The sequence below is a fragment of the Rhipicephalus microplus genome, chromosome 2 (assembly GCF_043290135.1).
Source record: "Rhipicephalus microplus isolate Deutch F79 chromosome 2, USDA_Rmic, whole genome shotgun sequence".
Classification (NCBI taxonomy): Eukaryota; Metazoa; Arthropoda; class Arachnida; order Ixodida; family Ixodidae; genus Rhipicephalus; species Rhipicephalus microplus.
This window is the reverse complement of record NC_134701.1, coordinates 236,143,288-236,163,802: the sequence shown is the minus strand read 5'-3', so window position 1 is coordinate 236,163,802 and position 20,515 is coordinate 236,143,288. Positions and strand designations below refer to the sequence as shown.

Genomic DNA, 20,515 nt, shown 5'->3' with positions numbered 1-20,515 from the left:
GAAGTTTAGCTATTAAGTGTTATTGACACATGCTCTGTTAAGATGGTTCAGCTCTTTATTGGTGAGTGCTATCGATGCCACACTTGTGTATTTCTCAGCCCAAGTGGTCATTTGCTTCTGCTTCAATTATTTTCCAGGTAAGCGCATCTGAACATTTACCAATGACACAGCAATGAGCACTTCTCCAACTGGGGCTCACAAGTACATGCATTACAGTCGATCATGAGGTGTCCATCTGCTTTCTTCTCTACATTATTATGATGTTCCCTGAGCTGGTCATTTATATATCTCCCGGATCGCCCAGTGCATCTTTTGCCGCAAGTTAATGGTAAATCATATACCGCACCTTGCATACAATTAAAAAAGTGTTTTTGGTTTAACAAGCACTGTTCCCCTTTCCTGAATCATGCTTCATACTGCAAAGTGCAGACAACTTGATTTGGGCAGAGAAAACCACCTGAATGTGCTCACTCATCCAGCTATTTCTAAATGTTAAGTGAAACCGCATGAATGACTTCATCAGTGACATGATTGTGGTCAATTGCAAGGTAAGTGAGAACTCATTGTGTTCTGTGCCACCACCCTTACAGATACTAATTTTTTTCTGCCACAGGCAGTGTATGCTTTCTGCATGTCTGCATTGGCAGCTACTGTCCTCATCTTTTCTGTCTTTCACAACAATCTCGTTAAAAAAATCACTGCAAATTCACTGAGTGAATGATGATGAGTGGGGCAAAGCGTCCATTTGTCTGTGTGTCTGTCCCTCTGTCCGTGCACGCATCCATGCGTCCGATCGCATTCGAGAATGCAGATGGCGCACAGGTAACACCGACAAGACGCGAGCCAAGGAAGCCGAGCTCAAGTGTCTTCAACGCACCCGCCGCTCTGCTTCATTCATGGCCCATCAACGATCGGCCACATACGGCGACCATCCAGGAGACAGAGAGGCACTTGTTGGCAGAGCACGTGCAGCAGCCAATCAGAGAGTAGCGGCTGAGTAACGCCGTTTAGGAAACGAGAGGAAAAATCGTCATTCATTTCTTTTGCCTTCTTTCCGTTCTCGTCTCTTCTTCTTTTGGTTACGCATGACTTGTCACAATGTTAGACTTAAGGAGCTGTGCCCCTAAAAGCAACGCTGGCCTTGTGCCTGCTGATAGAATATGACACCTGTCATGGGGGGCATTTGAGGATACAGCAGATGCAGTTTTATGAAGTTGGTTTGAACCATGACCAAGTTGTTAGGCATCTGCCTCTCTATTGTGTCGTTAATGTCCTTCAAGGACAATCTGCCTTATAGTCGCCACAAGCTTGAATTAGAAGGTGTCGCTTAGTTAAACGCCTGTAACCATTGCGCTATTCACTAACCTCTCAAAGTTTGGAACAATAAAGAGTAGCACAATACGGCACGAACTGTTAGCCCCTAGATCTAGGGGTGCCGCCCTTCATTGCCGCTGTTTATCCTCATTGAGATGTGCCACCCTGTGCAGTGCGAGTATCCAAGTATCGGCACCTGAATGGCTCAGTGGGTAGCCGGGACACTCAGATCACCAACCTGCCACCCATGTGCAACACGCTGCCTGGCGAGAGTGAAAGTTTCCGTGCCAACACAGAGCGTGTTGCTCTGCCCTTGGCCATTTCAGGTGGCCATCTGGCAATCCTGGAGGTGAGCCATTAGATATAACGGCACCCTGGAAGTATCCAGAACACAAAATTTACTCAAAAGCTTTGCCACCTTTAGTTGAGGTAAGGCATGAACTGATAAGAAACTGTAAAAAGCACTTTTGAACTTGGCATTGCCTCAGGGTTTGGTGTGAAAATTCAAGGCTTGGTTTTCAATCGTACATGTTGCAAAACTCTCTATAGGTGCTATGTATCCAAATCCTCACAGGCCATTGCCCGAAAGTGCAGAGTTGTACTGATTGTATCATCATTTGTCGAAACTAATAAATGACACTTCCATTGTATTTTACATTGCGGAAGCCTGTTTGTTTGTTGAAGTGGCAGTGTGTTTTTCAGTTTACTTTTTTCATATAACACTGCCATAAAACTCTCTGAAAAGTACTTACAGGTTCTCTGTCTTTTGCAAATCAGTACATGGGCATGTTGGGTCTTCAAAACAGTTTTGCCCAGAAGATAATTGTAGAACCCTGACATTAAAGAAAAGAAAATATAATGGCTTGTGTAAGGTGCAGTGTTAACAGATTGGAACGCTGCATAAGAATGTTTATAATAGTGACTGGTATGCCCAATTGCTTAAGATAGCCGTATCATGTTGCTGTGGATCTGGCTCATAAAGCTAATGTTGGCTTGTATATATGTAGGTTTTCGAGTAAAAATTACACTGATACGACATGAACTGGAGGTGATGGAAACAAAAATTTGGGAATTACTTAGCCTTAAATTGTTGTGTGGCAGTCTGAGTATGTTCTTGTTTCCATCGTCTCCAGTTCTTGTCAGCTCGGTGTAATTTTAATGTCACCACTTACATCAGAGCCAAATTACTTTTAGAGGCCAGATTTTCACAGATATGATGCAAATGCTCATACCAGTCATAATACCAAAGAGAAAAGAAACAGTGTCGTGTTTCAATTTGTGATTACATCACACACTTAAGAAATGTGTTCTCAGCTCAATGTGTTTCCAGACTGGTCGCACAAGTACATATTTCATGCATTAGGTTGGGTATACAGTTCTGAAATGCATGATGACTAAGCATTAGTATTTCCCTCTTAGTGAAACCTTCCACAAAATCATTTGGGCTCTATCACTCATCTATATTTCGTGCCAGAACATTCTATAATGAGTACCTTAAAACAATTCAGTGGTAAAAATGTGATTTAACAGCAATGAACCCAAATAGTTACCACTGCTGTAAAACTGTACAAAGCAGAGTGACAGGTTATCATAGTGCCACTAGTAGCTTATTGGGGAATGAAGTGCATACAGGTTATCAAAAAAAATTTGTTTTCTGTGCATGTTTAGTTTCAGTTGCACTTACACTTATTCAAATAGATAAATAATAATATTTATTATTGCTATAATGAAAATTTGGAGATAATTATGGGAGAAGTTGACAATAAGAGGTGCACTTACCATCAGCTTACCTAGTGAACCACAAATATTATGTAGACATCGATGGTGTGTTTTTTGTGGATATTGTAAATATCTCTTAGATATTCATAGAAATCGGAATTAGTCGAAATTACGAAGATTAGATGTATCCGCAACTATAAGAAGCTCGGCCGAATAAGTTTGCTGGTACGTTGCACATGGACACTGAATGGACATTCAATAGATACATATAGACATTGTCATTTAGTACATAAAAGGTTTTGCATGCACTTCGCACACTTATCGCATGTAGTTGGTGTGTTAGACCTGCGGTCTCACGGTAGTCTTGCTCATTGCCGCTCATCTGTACTTTTTGAAAAGCATCAAAGGCATGAGGCTGGCTGGATTGATTGACATGGAGGGTTAAGGTTCCAAAACCACCACATTAGAGATGTCGTAGTGGAAGGCTCCGGTAATTTCAACCACCTTTGGTTCTTTAATGTGCACCAAAATCACACGAGCCTACAGCCTTTTCGCCTCCATCGAAAATGCAGCCGTCGCAGCCGGGATTCGAACTGCCGACCTGCGGATCAGCGGCCGAGTGCCTTAGCCACTAGACCACTGCGTCGGGATGAGGCTGGCTGGATTGCTGTCAGACGACAAATTTGTGGCTAGCCTTCATGTGTTGACACCAGCTAAGAGCCAGACTGCAGTGGAAGCGCAGGTCTCTAGCACACAAACTATACATGCAGCAACACTGAAGGAAGTGCGGGGCTTGGAATAAGTCTGCTTTGTTTCTCTTGAGCTTCCTTTTCTCCTCTCTTTCTTTTTTCTTTTTCAGTTTTTTCTGTCTTTATTTCTTCTGTATTTTTTATTCTATTTTCCTTGCCTTTTCTATTTTTCTTCCAATTTCTTCCTTTTCTATTTCTTCTCTTTCTCACTTGCTTCATCTTTTATATTCCTCGTGTAGTCTTTCTTGCGTTACGCCAAGCGACGACAGCCCAAGCCCCTAAAGTGCTTTACACTTGAAGGCACGTTCAGGCTGCATCATTTTGCACTATCATGTACGGCACCACTAACGTGCTACGCATGTTAATTTTATGCTCGTTCGTACGCTTTATCTTCTCGCACATGTAAATGTATGCATTACACATGCTGGAATGTTACATGTCCATTTATGTTCGAGCACTTTCTAGAATTTACATGCCAGAATATATTTATCATTCTAAACGTCAACTAAAGCTGTTTTGGAACACAGAAAGTTGTGATAGGCATTTGATGTTGAGAGCACTTATATACGACATCATTTGCGACGTCTAGTTTTTGTCTAAGAGAGAAGTGCATACAATTACGTAGGCTCTCTAGACTGTAAGGATGGCACATTATGGGGATGTCAATGAGATGTTATCAATAGACGTAGACGTATGGATTTTATTTTTATGTTGACAGGATATGAGTGGTTCACTGGGTATTTGTACACAATGGGGTCATGAGCAATCAAGCCTCACATCCCATGGGCACATTAGATTGACAGTGAAACATAGTAGTGAAGAATAACGCAGATCTCTCCTTGTTAAAAAAAGTTTGTTGCCAATTTTATGAGCTAGATGTATATTAAATGGCACAATTTGAATCAACTTGCACATTGTGGTGCCTATGCCAACTTTATGCGATGATGCCAGTAACTCTGTTTATATTGGCAACTATGCACAGTGCATAAAATTTATTTCTAGCTGATGACAGGCAATTTAAATCTACAGCTACAAGACCGTTTGCTAGCTCACCACTCTTTTGCACAGATGTGAAGACAATTTGCTGATTATCAGCAATGTATTTTTGTATCCAACTGTACTTCCTTCGTGCCAGTGCATTAAGCTTTGTTTTTGCTCTGACAAATGCTATTTTGCAAGTGGTTTACTGGCACAGACAGCTTTGGCTGACTGCTCTTCACATTTACATTTGCTGTCCCTTTCTACTGATGCTGAGTAAGCTGCTAAAGCAATTCATTGCTTTAATTTCGTATTTAATTTATGGTGTCAGTGCTGAAGGAACTGCCTGTTGCTTGTTTTATGGTGAATCCAGCTGTCCAAGAGGGGCCGCATACAATCTGGAGTTGTTCCCAGCCTCATTTGTGGGACCAGCATCATGGACTTTGCCTGGGACCCATTTAACAACAGGCGCATTGCCATAGGTGAGCTCATGACACTTATTCAATAAACCTAAGCTGTCTTGTGACTTTCAGTGATCAAAAAAGTATTCACAAACCGTTCATGCTAAAGAGCTTCTTTGTTTCTGTGCCAAATACACATCTGAGTAGCAGAGAAATCACTAGATAGTGTTTCATTATTCCAACATGGCTATTATACGAGGTATGTTGATGAAAGGGGCGGACACTTGATCACTTGAACTGATGCTCTCTAAATCAATATAGAGAGCAACACGGATTGCCATCCAGAAAAGCTGAGTACATTTTCTTTTTTTTCCATATCTAGGCCTTTCGGCGATACTCACAGTAGGAAAAGTTCAGTTCTAGGAGCTGGGAAGGTGTAAAGGGCTCAGAGGTGTAAAGGTTGCAAGGGTTGACAGAAAGAATGGGTTTTGGGAAGTTTGAGATGTGGGATTGTATTTATGCAATGGGGCTAGGTAATGATTGAAACTGGGGATTAACATGGCATAACAAATGGCAATGGGAAGCTAGTGTGCAAAAGAAGCTCATCGAAATGGCAATAAAGAGGATGCAGTGAGAATTGTGGCTGCAGAGTGTGCCATGATATTGCCCTATCTCTCGTATGGCTACGAGAGTCGAGAATCTAAATGCCTTCAGCCGCTTGGGACTAAAAGCTCAGTTTTGCAGTATGTTTTCCAATGCATAGAGTTTCACATTAGTTTAAAGAGAATCGGCTCCAAACATCAGTGCAGTCCACCAATCGTCTGACACACCTAATAACACGCCAAAGCTTAACGAATACACACAGACAAACATATCAAATGATGCAGTGGGGTATATTTCAATTTTTTGCTCTACTGGACTCATCTTGGTGCTATTACACTAGTTCTTTGGATACAGAGATGGAGAGTTGCTGTGGGGTGCTTTGGTTCATTACCATGAGTACTGCATGATCAGCAAAGTTTCAAATTAAAGTTTTCCACAGCTTTTGCCTGCAGCATTGAGGACTCCATGAAGTGTTGAAGGTTTACAAGCTGATTTGCTAGCAGGACCATGTTATAATCGTCAGCCCTCAACTACTAGTTGAAGCAGTTAACAAAACTTGCTGTTCAGAAAATTTTATGAAAACATGTGCATGAGCTAAGTATATGTGCCAAATCTAAATATATGTGCCAAAGCTAAGTATATGAGCCAAATATGTGCATGAGCTAAGTATTTCGACTGTGTTGCCAAACCATTCAACAAAAGGTAAAGGTAAATCTTTATCTTTAGACCAAATTATCAAAGTGTAGGTTGTGTATCATGCATGTTTCTTTGAAATAACTATTGGTATATATGCTAAAGCTATATGACATTTGATAGGATGCATGAGAACTAACCATACATGAGCTGACATATTTTGGCACGTACGCTTCTCTTGTCTGCAGCATGCGATGACGGCCGAGTGCGCGTGTGGACTGTTCCCGAGGCTGGCCTGCATGAGAGCCTGACAGAGCCAGACTTTGAGCTGAAGGGCCACACAGAAAAAGTACACTTTCTGAAATTCCATCCAACAGCTGCCGGTGTGCTGGCCTCAGGCTCCCATGACCTGACTGTGATAATCTGGGACATGGAGACTCGCAAGCACAAGGTTCGCCTCGAAGGACATGCCGACCAGGTACTGCTGCCAGTTTTCATGCCATTGAAACATGACTAATCTTTGATAGTGCTTGATGGGGACTCTTTGGCACTCAATAGCCAATGCATGGTTGCAGTTTTTGAGATAAGTTGGATGTCAACTTGAAAGAGGTGTTCCAGTAAATATGCTTCTGAAAATTGTGTATTCAAGCATGCCCAGAATATTTTTTCAATACTCTGGGGATGCTTGAGTCCTTCAAAATTGGCTTTTAGCATGACTGTCATGTATTATCTGCCTTTTCCATGAGCGTTGGCCACGTTGTTGGTTTGGTGGTGTGACAGATGGCACTGGTGTTCTTGAAGTGATGTGGCAAGCCTACTTGTGTACCATGACGGAAGGGTCTCTTCTTCATGGGTTGGATGTGTACTTTGTTAACTTCTTAGACGCTTGACAGAAAGGTTTGCAGAACTGTCATTTGCGCCTGAACTGAAGCGAACACTGCTGAAAGGGTGTAGAAAGAACAAAAGGTATTTTAAGTGTACATCATCAGCAAGAATGACTAGTGTGGTGTCGAGTTCTGTATCAGTGAATTCTTTTTTGTCTTATATGGCATGCGTGTTAGCCCCACAGGGTGCTTTTCATAACATTGTATTAACCTTCAACATCAGATAAGGCGTAATTGCTAGTGCGTCTCTTTCCTGCCTTTCTTACTATCATAACATTAATAGTACACCCAAATTTCGCAGATTTTCAGTTTGGCATGGCATCCAGACGGTGTCTTATTGGCCACCCTGTGCAAAGACCAGAAGCTGCGGGTATACGACCCTCGAAGGAATGAGTTACCTGTGCAGGAGGGCCTTGGACCAACGGGAACTCGTGGAGCGAGAATCATCTGGGTGCTTGGAGGAAGTCACCTGATCACCACTGGCTTCAACAAGTGTGCCTTCTTTTTTTCCATCATAAGCTGCAATGCAATACAGCAATTTGGCCAAGTTTGACATGGTGGATATATGGTGGATATAAGAGTAGCTCACCACTTCTCTGAATCAGTAAAGCCTTACATGCCAACCACACATGAAGGTATAAGCACATTTGAGAATATTCTGACTGCAAGCAGGATTTGTGTCCCAGCTTTTATTGATGCATATGAGTGTTGTCCATTTGCAGTAGTGAAAACTAGAATGAAGAATTTCATTATTGGAGACGATATCCCCTCTACTTTTTTTTTCAGTGCCCGTGCTAATGGTCACTCCACAATTGGAGCTGTTCATCTTTCTAGTTCAGGATGCTTTCAATTCAAATCAAATCAAATTGTGTTGATTGTTTCTAAAGGGCATGGCTGTTTGCATAGCATGTGTATTTGAAAATGCGACGCTGCTGTTCTTGTAGAGATGTTGTAGACATGCTAGTCCTCTCCTATATCTTGTGTTCGGCAGAAATTTTTGTTCGTGCTCCTTTTTTTTGAGACTCAAAGCAATACAACCACTGGCACAGAGTGCTTGTGTTGTGCGTTTTAAAGCCAGCATGTGCAAGATAGAGTATGCCCATTGGTCTTTAATGATGGATCAAAATCTAATGCATAACAACCTTTATGCAGAACACTTGTATTAACAATAATACTTGTATTAATACCTAAACTTTTTTCTGCCTCTAAAAAAAGGGAATTGACACTTACTTATTTGTAGTGCCAAGCCACAGAAAAATTGATGCAGCTTGCTGAGAAAGAACACTTCTTAGTTGTTAAAAAGTTTGTCCTGTTCACGGAATCAAACCTGGGACCAATACCTTTCCAGAGTGGCCACTTTATGGAAGGCTTCTACCACATTGCTGGTTCAATTTGGATGTGATGATAGTGGGCGCCTTTAAGAGTAGCTTGACCTATGCGACATGATGGATGACCACAGGTGTTGCCGTCACCTTACCAGAAAAGGCACTCTTTTAGATGGTTAGCCAAGTAGCTGAAGCAATGTTACGCTTCTTGCAGAGTCTCCGAACGGCAAGTGAGCCTTTATGACAGCAGGTTGCTCTCTGCCCCCCTGACAACAGAGGGTATCGACGTCAGTCCAGCTATACTAATCCCCTTCTATGATGAGGACAGCTCAACACTATTTCTCTCTGGAAAGGTGCGTTTTGCCTTTTTCGTTATATTGAAAATGTTTTATCAAATTTTAATCTTAGTGGCAATGTCGGGGCTTTGCCTTGTTCAGCTCGTGTACTTTCCTTGTCTCACAATGCCGGTTATAGTTATCCAACTGCGTATCACGTATGCACTGTGTTTTTATGGATCCTCAGTGCAAAATGACTGTTTAGTTGCGGAAAAATAAAGGTTATTTACTTATTTATTAAGTATTAGGCAAGACTGCTTAAAATGTATTATGCAGTCAAATTCTATTATAAGAGACACTGATGTGTTTGGGTATAAGATATTCAGTGTGCTTACATTAAAATATGGGTTGATAAGAAAATGCATTTGTGGTACATACCTTGCTCATAAGAGACACCTTGTATAAAAGACAAGAATTGCTCCCCGGTGCATGTTTGTTATAAAGGAATTCAACTGTATTATAATTGAATGCTCACAGCCTAGCTGCTTTTAGCTCTGCTTGATGCTACTGACAGTCCTTTGAACAGGATCATTGCCTTGCAAATAAAGTGGACATCTGTGCATGTAATTCAACTTAAACTGGTATTGGAATAACATGAATACCGATGACATGCAGTTGGCAGCAGTATTCACTCTCTTGACTATAGTGAAATTAAGTGTGGCTCTTTTAGAGAAAAAGTTTATTGTTCTTGCATTGCACCATGCTAACATGGAACTATAACACTATTGTGTAAACGGTACAGTATTACAGGTTCTGCTAGAAAAGTGTTGCAGTATCATCAGCTGTGGAGTATCCTGGTCGGCTGTCGTGCAGGGTGACTCGACCATCTTTGCCTTTGAGGTTGCCCTGGATGCACCATACCTGTTTCCACTGTCGCACTACAAGTGTACCAGTGGGCCCCACCAGGCTGTGGCCTTTCTGCCCAAGCTGGCCTGCAGTGTGGCTGATGTGGAGTTTGCTCGTGCTTTGAGGCTCACCACAAGCAGTGTGGAGCCACTGTCATTCAGGGTGCCACGGCTACGGGTGAGTGCACGTACAACAATGGTAGTACACGTAAACCTCATAATAGCAAGCTTGCATTTGGCAGGGAAATGCTTTGTTATATTTGAAAATTTGTTATATGCAATTATTTTTAACTCTGTATTTGTGGCATAGCTATTAATCACTCACTTCATTATAACCGATAATTTGCTATATTCAAATTCGTTATATCAGGGCTTGAGTGATAAATGAAGTTCGCTTTCTAATTTTTAATACATGCGAGCTCATTCATAAACAGTCCACTAATTTCATCCTGCTAAACTGCAGATCATAAATTAGCAAGCAGTGATGTGTAGGCAGAATTTTTTTCAGGGAGGGGCGACACTTCTCTTATTTTGAGGGGAAGAGGGGCTTCTTCTTGGAATGGTAATTTTTCGCCCCGTATGTAACCGCGAAAAAAAAAATTGAGGGGGGGGGGAGAGGGGCATGGGTTTGGTGTGCCACATTTTGGTTACGCCACTGCCTGCATGTGTCAGTACCATGAAAAACGGGGTTCACCACTTTTCAAAAATTTTTCCTGTTATATCTGTTCATTAAATCTTTTGCCATTGTACCCCCTATTTACACGATGAAGCCGTATATCTTTCATCTTGATCATCAGCAACGTGTGATATACGACATTTTCATTTACTGTGTTTGTGGTCAAATAATTACTGTACTATTTCCTCAGTATTTTGTCTGTTATATATGGCTTTAGGCTAGATTCTGGTGCCTAAAGACATAATGCCCAAGACGAAGTTGGAAGACTGGGTAGAGTCACACGTTTAGCGCTAGCCTTGTCCATCATACCAATATGCCTTCTCAATGTATTACTTTGCTGTGAATGTGATCTTTTTTTTTCGCCATGCATTATGAGGCCATACCACAAGAGTGCAGTGTAATCTATTGTGAGCTGTATCACAGTGCGTGAAGGTAATGACTGTTCTAGCTCCTTAAACATATTCACTTTGTTTTAGAGCACAGCCCGTGAATGCTTGATTATGGGTTTCAGATCGTCCTCATCAGTGTGAATGCGTGAACAACTTGGCACAGGAAGTATGAAAGAGAGTGCGAATGCAGACTGCTTCAGATAATAAAATACAGTGATAGTACTGTGGAAGCATCAGAAGAATAGCAGAGAGCACTCTAGGTCAAAAAACTGTGTGGCAAAGCAGAAAGCTGAATACGACATGCTTCGTTTCAGCGACCCGTTCTGAGATTGCTGCACAGTTGTTTGAGCTGCTAACATATTGCTGATGCTGTTACTAAGGCATGTGGTGAGCTCATTCACCTATACCACGTAGAGAAACAGAGAATAGGTGTGTACTCTGACCTACCAGCACTTTGCCTGTGCTAACACCACTAGAGGATGTGCTCCATGTGAGCTACGCTTTCACGTGATCTCTTTTTTTTTTTTTTTAAATCAGTGATGCAAAGAAGAAGTGCCTAATGTAAAACATGCGAAGGTGTTATGAGCTTGAGAAGGTGTAGCGACCTTAAGAAAGTCGCTGCTAGGCATGGTGTGGCTTTGGTCTTTTCTGCGCCAGATAAGCTCGCCAAGTTGTGTCCGCGCATTTGCAATGGCAAGAGATGCAGTTGCCTGAAAAAACTTGAGAACGCCTTCGTTACATGTTGCATCAGAGTTGTATACTCCATTCCTTTATCCTGCGGTAACGTGTACATTGGCATTACCGAGAGATGCCTGAATGACCGGCTTAGGAAGCATGTGCTAAAGGTTAAGAAAAACGAAGATAAGTATGCACATCTTGTGTCACATATTGCCGCATGTGGGTGTGAACCACGATTTCCTGATACGAAGGTTCTTGGAAGAAGCTTGAATTTATCTGCACGTCTACTGTTGGAAGCATATTTCATTGAAAAAAAAAAAAAGAATATCTGTGTCAGCGAGCCGTATTTGGTGTTGCACCAACAGGAAATATCTTTTCTCGAGGTAAAGATTTAGTGATTCTAGCTGGTTTATCTGCTTCTTGTGTACACCTTTTTTTTTACTTGTTCTTTATTGTGTGGCTGAGCTATATACCTCACGTGCTGTTGGCTTTCCACATGCGCAACTCTGTTAATTATTGCCTATGTGCATTCATGTGTGCGTGTATAAAAAAGTCATATAGGGGCAATAAACAGTTGGCAGTGAGCGCTGTGTGTCGTGTGTGTTACTAGGGTGGATGTGTGAGTGCTTGTGTAAGTGTTTGCGAGACTCAAGGTTGCACTAAATTCTTACAATATGAGTCATAACAGGATAACTTTTGATTGATCATAACAAACCAAGGTAAGCACAGACTAAATAGCAGTTTTCATTTGAAAAATGTGATACTCTAGCACAATAAAGTAAGTTGATTTAACAAATTGGAATAACTCATCTCGAGCTAATTGGTTGATCCTGCTGAGGCGAAAACAGTGTGCATTTGGAGAGAACGGACAGAGGGTTCTGTGTTCCTTCCATCCTCAAGTGTGAGCCGTTTTTGCCTTTGTATGACAACTGCATTTCATGGCTAGTGTTGCTAAATGTTTCCTAGTCATCATTGATAAAGCGTACGTTCTCTGTTACAGTGAAGTGGCAAGGCTTACTGCTGTGCGCTTTTCTTTCCAGTCTGAGCTGTTTCAGGATGACCTCTTCCCCGACACTCGTGTCACCTGGCAGCCAGCCCTGACAAGTGAGGAATGGTTTGCTGGAGTGACAAGGGCACCAAAGTTGGTCAGCCTTCGGCCTCCAGGCATGGAATGCTGTGCGTTTTGCTACCTTGAATTTTTATTACTTTAGTGCTCTGCTAGATAAGCAGCATATTAATTGGTGAGATGTCATGGCATTGAATTAATTGATGTTGCACAACTTTTTTAAGCAAAAGCAGTATGTAACATCAGCTTGCAGCAGTTTTTTTTTTATGATCGTTCAGTGTCTGCGGCTCTGGAACTGCACCCTCCTGCGTCACATGCTCCCAGGCTGCCACAGAGTGCGAGTCTGGACTTTGAAGGAGACTTCACTCTCTCTAGCTCTATTTTTGAGAGCAACAGGGAGAAAGAGGACCAGGCAAGTGTGCTCTGTTACTTGTCATCATTGAACTACATCTCCCATGAGAAATACTTCTAAGATTCACTATTACCCGGCTTTTAATATGTTTCTTTGCCAGTATTGGCTATTTTATATTGAATTAATTGAGGCCTAAAAAAATCTGTGATGGAAGTTTGATGTTTCCTTTATTCCTTTACCAGAGCCAGACCCTTTTCGAAGCTATTAGGCAGTAGAGTAACATATACAAGGACAAGAGAGCATGCTCCGATATGCCTTTGCGGCTTATGCAACTTTGCAGCGTGCCTAGTCAGCACGGTAATCTTTAAAGCATGATTGATTGGGACCGCGGGAAGACTAATCTCAAAGGTTAGTATTTTCTAGTGATAAGAAAAAATTACACAGCCTCTTAGATCACTTCTGCGCGAGTGCTCATCTAGGAGGCTATATTTGAATTTTCTTAATGCACTGCTTGCATGAATCAAGTTGCTTCATGTAAGCTGTACTGCTGGAATGGCAAGTACACGATGCCATTTTGTATTTATGTAGACATTTTTAAAAATAAACATGCCACTTATTGGAAGAGCTGAGGGCTTTTATTTTCAAGTCATATATTCTCAGTAAGCACACTTTGTTTTTTGGCATTTGATGAACATGCGCACACAAAAAAATGGGGACTGTGCAATGCAAGAGATGGCAATACAGCTGCCATGTGTTAAGAATAAGTTTTATACAAGGAATAAACAAATAGGTGACAAAATGACACACCACGAAATAGCATTGTAGTAAAACGCAGCAGTAGTTGCTGTCCTAGTGCACGACTCCAGAGGGCATGAGCTGAAAAAAAAAAGAAAAAAAATTGTTTCGTCACTTTTTCTCTTTCGGCTTTACACAAATTTTCGACGCACTTCACATCACCCTTTAAAGAAAAGCACTCATGTGCACTTGCTGTAGCTTACCATGCATATGTTACTGAGTCGAAAGTGTTTATTCAAAAGAATGTCGTAGCCACAGGTAACAAACTCTCTTCTCAATTCAAAAGTTTTATTTGCAAATTTTTTAAGAAAGGTTTCAAGCAATCTGCAAATGTCACAAATAACGATCCTAAGTGTAACTGCATAATTTTGCACAATTGCTCGCACATGCATTAAATTGGAAATGTATACTGGCATTGTATGCAAAGAGAAAACCTAACAATGCAACTGGCAACTCGCTTTCTTACAACAAGAAACAATTTTCTCACCAAATGCTACACAGTATTTCAAATGCGTAGCTATGTCTTACTTAGTATAAAGCAATCCACGAACATCATGTGTGAAGTGAAGAACACAAAGCTCTCTATACCGAACAGCACAAAGCAACAAATGTCAGCTTGAGTGACTACATACCGTAAGCACTTTACATGAGTTCATGAGATGTTCATGATGACTGTTTGATAGTGCTTCAGGCTATTCAATTCAACGCCAAGAAAACTTGGAACATGTCCCCTAAGGGAATCCTGATGGGATGCGAAGCAGCAGCGTTGCGCACGGGTGGCGTCATGGTTTGAACGATGCTAACGTGGGTGCTGCAGTGAGCGCTGGAAGATTTGTTTGAAGGAATGGCACAGGTCTTGCAGGTAACACGTACAGATATGTTTCAACGCATATGTTAGGCGCACGTCAGGTTTAGTGCGCGTGAACCGACAAGTTGGCGTTGTAGCAAGCGGCGGTCAAGGCAGGTGTTGCGGGCAAATGTGTTGCGGGCAAAGGCGGCAGCTATGTGCCGCGGCAAGCACGCAGCAGGCGAGGGAGAGAGTGACGCCAACGCGCACTGCGAGGGGAGCATGACGTCAGCACGCAGCAGCGGCGTGACCTACTTGGCACCGTGCCAACACCTGCAGCACGTGATGCGTTTGTACAGAGGGATAGCGTTACACAGGCTAGTCAGAGCTGCTTCACATCTAATAATAGTGTTCTCATTAAGCAGCAGCCAAGTTTGTTCAGACAGATGAACCCATAAAGACCACAACTCATTATCTCACGTCTTTTATAGCGTTGCCTAGCTGCTGTTTGTACTTTGTGGCTTAATATGTTATTGAACACATGCCGTGACAATGTTGCATCACATCGACACCATGATGCACATTTTTCTAGCCCGACCTATGCCTAATTGACAATGTGAAATCGTCCAATCGTGTAGAATAAAGAGGAATTTGGTGTCGCACTGTGACCTACTAAAGGCCATGTCCATAGGCACTCAGACAAGTGAATATATATTGCACTAGAAAAAGTACTACAGCAGATAACTAGATTATGTGCATTACTTTGGAGACGGGGATTGATTGCCCTTTAGCAGGCATAACAAAGCTGCGTAGCTCTGCCACTTTAGGCTGGAGTGTCCACTCTCGCAATTCGTGTTACTCTGACTAGACACCCTTCTGGCATTCCACAACACCAAACTCAGTTATGTGCCTCCTTAGAACATCCAATGAAAAGTATCAGGCGGGAATGTCGTGATAAGAATATGTGAAAAGTTAGTTTTAAGAAATAGGTGTCTGTAGATTCTTGATGCAGCAGGATGCCAGAAATATACGTGGGAAAGCCCCGCCGCGGTGGTCCAGTGGCTAAGGTACTCTGTTGCTGACCCGCAGGTCGCGGGTTCAAATCTCGGCTGCGGCGGCTGCATTTTCGATGGAGGCGGAAATGTCGTAGGCCCGTGTGCTCAGATTTGGGTGCACGTTAAAGAACCCCAGGTGGTCAATATTTCCGGAGTCCTCCACTACGGCGTCTCTCATAATCATATGGTGGTTTTGGGACGTTAAACCCCACAAATCGAATATACGTGGGAAAATGTACCAGTGAAGAATATATATGCAAGGTTCTACTATGTATACTTGTCTATTGCCCTCCTTACAGTTTTGGCACTTCAATGCATTCCATAAACAATCCTTGTACTCAAGCTCAACCTCTGCTCAACCTTATCACATCAATAAGAGAGAACTCCTCTAAGAGCCCTACAACACAAATAAAAGTGGTAGACCACACACAGAAAAAATTTATGTAAAAGAAGGATTGCAATAACTTGTTTTTCTGTATAAGCATGTCTTATTTCACTTGCGCAACTACATAATTCTAGAGCAATTTTTTTTTTCTTTGTGGGGGTTCTATAACTTTCTTTGGGTGTTCTAGTTACTGACCAATTGCTGAATTAAGTAAAGCTATGCCATCTACGTAGCTAAGCGAATGAGCTATGCAATGAGCTAGGTAAGTGTATTGTTTAAATTCTCTCGACCATACGCATTGGGCATGCAATCTGAGTTGTATACTCGAAAACATTTGAGAGGTTATCTATACAGTCAGGCACTACCTGTGTGGAGCTTTTACTCATGTAAGCATTGTTATACAGTGAAACCAAGTCACCACAAGAAGAGAGAAGTGGACATGTCATTATTAATGCATACCTCTCTTAAAGGGGCCCTGCAACACTTTCTAAGTAATCATCTAATGTCTTCATTGAAAGAGTTTATTCCTGCATGAATGGACTGCCATAAATACTTTAAGAATCTGCCAAGTGTGAGTGGAGTTATAGGTATTTGTTACACGCCGTAAGTGCTTTTTCTCTTCTCTTGTCTTGAGAATATTTTTTTCTCTTTGACTTTCGATTGCGTGCACGCGTGTGGGTACATCCCGCCATCTTGTGGCGACCACAGAAACTCTGAAGTTCATGATGCTCAAATCAGCCGTTGGTTCTGGATTTATCACATTGTTGAGAGAAGAGGGAACGATTTCTTGCTAACTTCGAGGAAGAATTGTCAATTCCAGGCTGCATGCTGTGCTATATAATGCTTGGCCCACATTTTCTCGGGACCCTCGACTGCCAATCGGCAGCATTTTCCGACCGTGTTGAAGAAGTTTTGCAGGGGCCTTTTAATGTTGCAGCAATAGGGTGAAAGCTATTGAGCTTATTTGACAAATGCATGTATGCACTGAGCATTGAAGTTTATGGTCTCTTTCTGCAGGATGAAGACAACTGAAGTGTGAAGGGGTGGAATAATGATGGGCGCCCACCTCATTTCACGCCATAGCTTTCGGAAAGAGTGCCAAGAGAAAGCACCAAGAGGAAATTGTTATACAATCTTTTTTTTTCTATGTGGCCATACGCTTTTTATATTATTACCATTTGGTGATCAGACATTCAGTAATGCAGTATGGACTTGCCTATATTTTAAACCTTCTATCTGCTCTTCTTCTAGAATAATGGTGGAGAATCTGCATTCTTCTATATTTGTTCAGGCTAAAAGTAATATATTAAGGAAATAAATGAATTGGATTAAACAATGAATAAGGAACACTGATACGAAAAACTTGTGAAGGAAGGGCTTGGTCACCATTGCCAGGCATTGCAGACCATGTGTTATTTAATATAACTTTTTTAAAAGTAATATTCCTGCTCTTTTGTAGTGAATGTGCACAAATGTGACCCGAAATATGATATGCTCGCACCACACACACTAGCACTGTCGAGGCAAAGCATGCACTTGAGGCTTTAAGACTAGTCACTGCTATTTACCAAGGTTGATGTATCTTTCAAGATGACCTGTCTGTAGGCACAGAGAGCTTGATTTATTCCAGCATGACTACCAAAGATATTTTAAAAATAGCTTTTTCGTTAATGTGGCTTGGATAATTCTTATCATGTCAGAACTGTTTTGTACTTGAAATAAGCAGAGTGGCATCTTCATTGCACCCTTAAACGTTCCTTATTCCAAGCATGCCACAGTTGTTTATTTAATGTGAAGCATTTCTTGCCAAACCAAAAACTCTTTCCTGTCTATCCGCCTACATCTGGGCGCTTTCGCTACAGTCTGTCTTATCTTCACAATATACCAAAATGGGCATAGGAGAACATGAGTGTATGACGAACACAAGTCGTGACACCAATGGCACATCTGCTGTGTACGTTGTGTGTCATAGAGAGTCGGTCACCAATGGCATTGTTTGTCAGTGAAAGAAATTCAAATAAAAATTATGTTTTGACGACTACTAGTTATGTCATTGATGTTGAATTTTCAATCTGGACTTCTGACAGTTGGCACTTCAAATAAAGAAAATATCTTTAGGACTGATGTATATATTTTTTGTGCTATCTGCATTGCCTTGTTTGGCTGCTGGCCTGAAGGATGTGGGTTCAATAACAGGTGCAGAAAATTGCTAAAGGGCTGTGTACTGTGCGTTTCGATATATGCTAAAGAGCTCTAGGAAGTCAAACTTATAGGCGCCCTCCACTGTGTTGTTTCTTGTAGCCAAAGATGCTTCTGGGCTTAACCTTCATAAAGAAACATTGTTATACAGCAGCACAAATTAGTGGTACGAATGCCGAGATTATGATGTTCAATTGCATAGAAAAAATTCTGTTTGGGGCCTAGTTTAGCTTCGGAATCTGGTTATCATAAACTGTCAAGGTACGGTTTGTAATTCGCTGTTCATTTGCCATCTAGTGTATTTGCTTCACAAGTTCCTGCCCTAGCAGAAGCTGATATTCATTCCTGTATAATCTCCTGTAAAAATCTCTCGTGCTGACATTAGCACACTGTCGCCAGGACAATCCATTGCAAAGGTGCTGCACGTTAAGATCTAACAAGCATGTATACTGAATATTTTTGGTCCTATGGGATGTGAATGAAGATCGTTGGGCAGGAGTGGATGCATCTGTGAATGTAAGAAAGTGCCTCCGAGTGAGAGTACAGTGGTGAATACGAATTGCGGTTGAGTGGTCAAGAGAGTGAGTGATTGAAGGGAGCAAGTGAAGCATGAACGCAAGGTATCTGTGAACAGGGATGAACGTGACTTTTAGCCCAAGTGCCTGTAAGTGGGAGTGCAGGTATAAACATGAGAAAGCGCCAGAGAGAGGTTAGACAGGTGGGTGAGTAGTGGTGGAGATGAGTAGACTTATGAAGAATGGGCAAGTTGTGGCTAGTGATGGGTGCGAGTGAGAGCAGTGAACATGAGAAACAAGTCTTGAGAAGACTGTGCATGCACACGAGTAATCGAGTACCTATCAGTGTGAGGAGACGAAAAAACGAGCATGTTAGTGCTGATAATTGGTGTGAATTAAATGCCTGAGTGTGTGAGTGGGTATGCACAGGTGTGGCGATTAAGTATATGAGTGTGTACCTGTTGAGTGTGAATTGATGTATGAGTGCGTGTGACTAACTACGTGAGTGAAAAGACATGAGTGGGTCATCGTAGCTGTCTTCCTTGTCATATGCCGACTGCAGGATGAAGGCTTAGATCTTCAAGTGATGATCAACACGTACCCCACTGTCCTGCATAAGTTGATTCTATTTTATGCCTCCGAAATTCTGATTTTGTTGTTCTAACACTCAATCACTTTAGTGTGAATCAGTAATCTTATAATGTAGGTGAGTATTCTCTTGTACTGCAAATTTATAATCCTCTGTGGATGCGTTATTTTTGCTGCTGTACTTTCACACGCCACTACGTAGCCAAAATAACTGCTTTCATGTTATCTTGTTATAGCTTATGCTCAGATGTCATCTGCAGCTTTCGACTGCAAAGGTTGTGCATCAGTGTATCAGTGCACCAAATAAATTCAACATTTTCAGAGTGTGCATTCATTTCTCGTAATATAGAATATTTCAATTTGTGCTCAAATAACATTTTGAATCATTTGCATTTTTTGTATAGAATACTTCAATGGAAGTCAAGTTTTCTGCGATGATTCCCATTTTAATGTAAATATTACTTTTCACCATCAGCATTAATTATGATACAAGAGCAATACTTGTACCCGGCATAACTTAATTATTATGTTCCCTGGTATCAGGTTTAAATAAGTAGACATTTCGAAAACTATAATCCAAGTGTTTTGATTATTAACTCGTGTTTTCGACAAATGGAGCTGTGGATGGAAGGAAAACGAGTGAGAGGAAAGGTAGGGGTGTTAACCAGTTTGGCATAACCTAGTATGCTACCCTTCACAGGGAAAAGAAATGGGTAATTACAGTAGCTGCAGATAAATTGCACTCTGAACAGTGTCCTCTCGACAAATGGAGATGTGTAAATTTTATGAATCGTTAGAAGTAGTTGACATTTGACTTGGGACAACCACAGTATTTGTACTCGTAGAGAAACTCAATGCTTGTACCCCAGGTGCATGGTAAAGTGAAAAGAGAATGAATAAGTTGGGCACGTTTGTAACACGTAGTAGATGTAAGAACAGCGCAGCAGATAAGGACTGGCTAAGGGAGCTCACAATGAGTTATTGAGAGAGATTGTAACGGCTTGCTTTGTGTTATCGAAAATATTTAAAAGCGTTCGCCACGAAACCGAAACCTTGTTCGCAATGAATTTAACGTGCATCTCGCCACAACCCGGGTTGAGCCAGCAATTATTGTAAAACATTTGAAGTGAATTGGGTGGTATAAATTGCGACACAAGCTGTGATTCAGGTCACTCACAGATTAAAAATAGCAAACTAAATTTAGCCGCGTTCTTTAGTGGGGTTGGGGCTACTGTCGCCAGTCA

At 41.6% G+C, this 20,515-nt stretch overlaps 1 protein-coding gene across 4 annotated transcripts in view; it reads left to right on the top strand.

Annotated features, from left to right (window-relative positions):
- Positions 1 to 18,097, top strand: part of LOC119169510 (coronin-7) — a 38,850-nt gene extending 20,753 nt beyond the window's left edge. For 2 of the 4 annotated variants that reach the window (XM_075877691.1, XM_075877682.1), the window contains 8 exons: positions 1,488 to 1,663; positions 5,134 to 5,242; positions 6,646 to 6,875; positions 7,583 to 7,773; positions 8,821 to 8,959; positions 9,755 to 9,964; positions 12,570 to 12,705; positions 12,874 to 14,326. In XM_075877691.1, the coding sequence (XP_075733806.1) occupies positions 1,488 to 1,663; positions 5,134 to 5,242; positions 6,646 to 6,875; positions 7,583 to 7,773; positions 8,821 to 8,959; positions 9,755 to 9,964; positions 12,570 to 12,705; positions 12,874 to 13,067 (1,385 nt within the window). In that variant the 3' untranslated portion in view covers positions 13,068 to 14,326. Of the gene's footprint in view, positions 1 to 1,487; positions 1,664 to 5,133; positions 5,243 to 6,645; positions 6,876 to 7,582; positions 7,774 to 8,820; positions 8,960 to 9,683; positions 9,965 to 12,569; positions 12,706 to 12,873; positions 14,327 to 16,986 lie in introns of those variants that run through there. The other 2 variants (XM_075877686.1, XM_075877695.1) reach the window with 2 other exon arrangements.
- Positions 18,098 to 20,515: the final 2,418 nt, after the last annotated feature.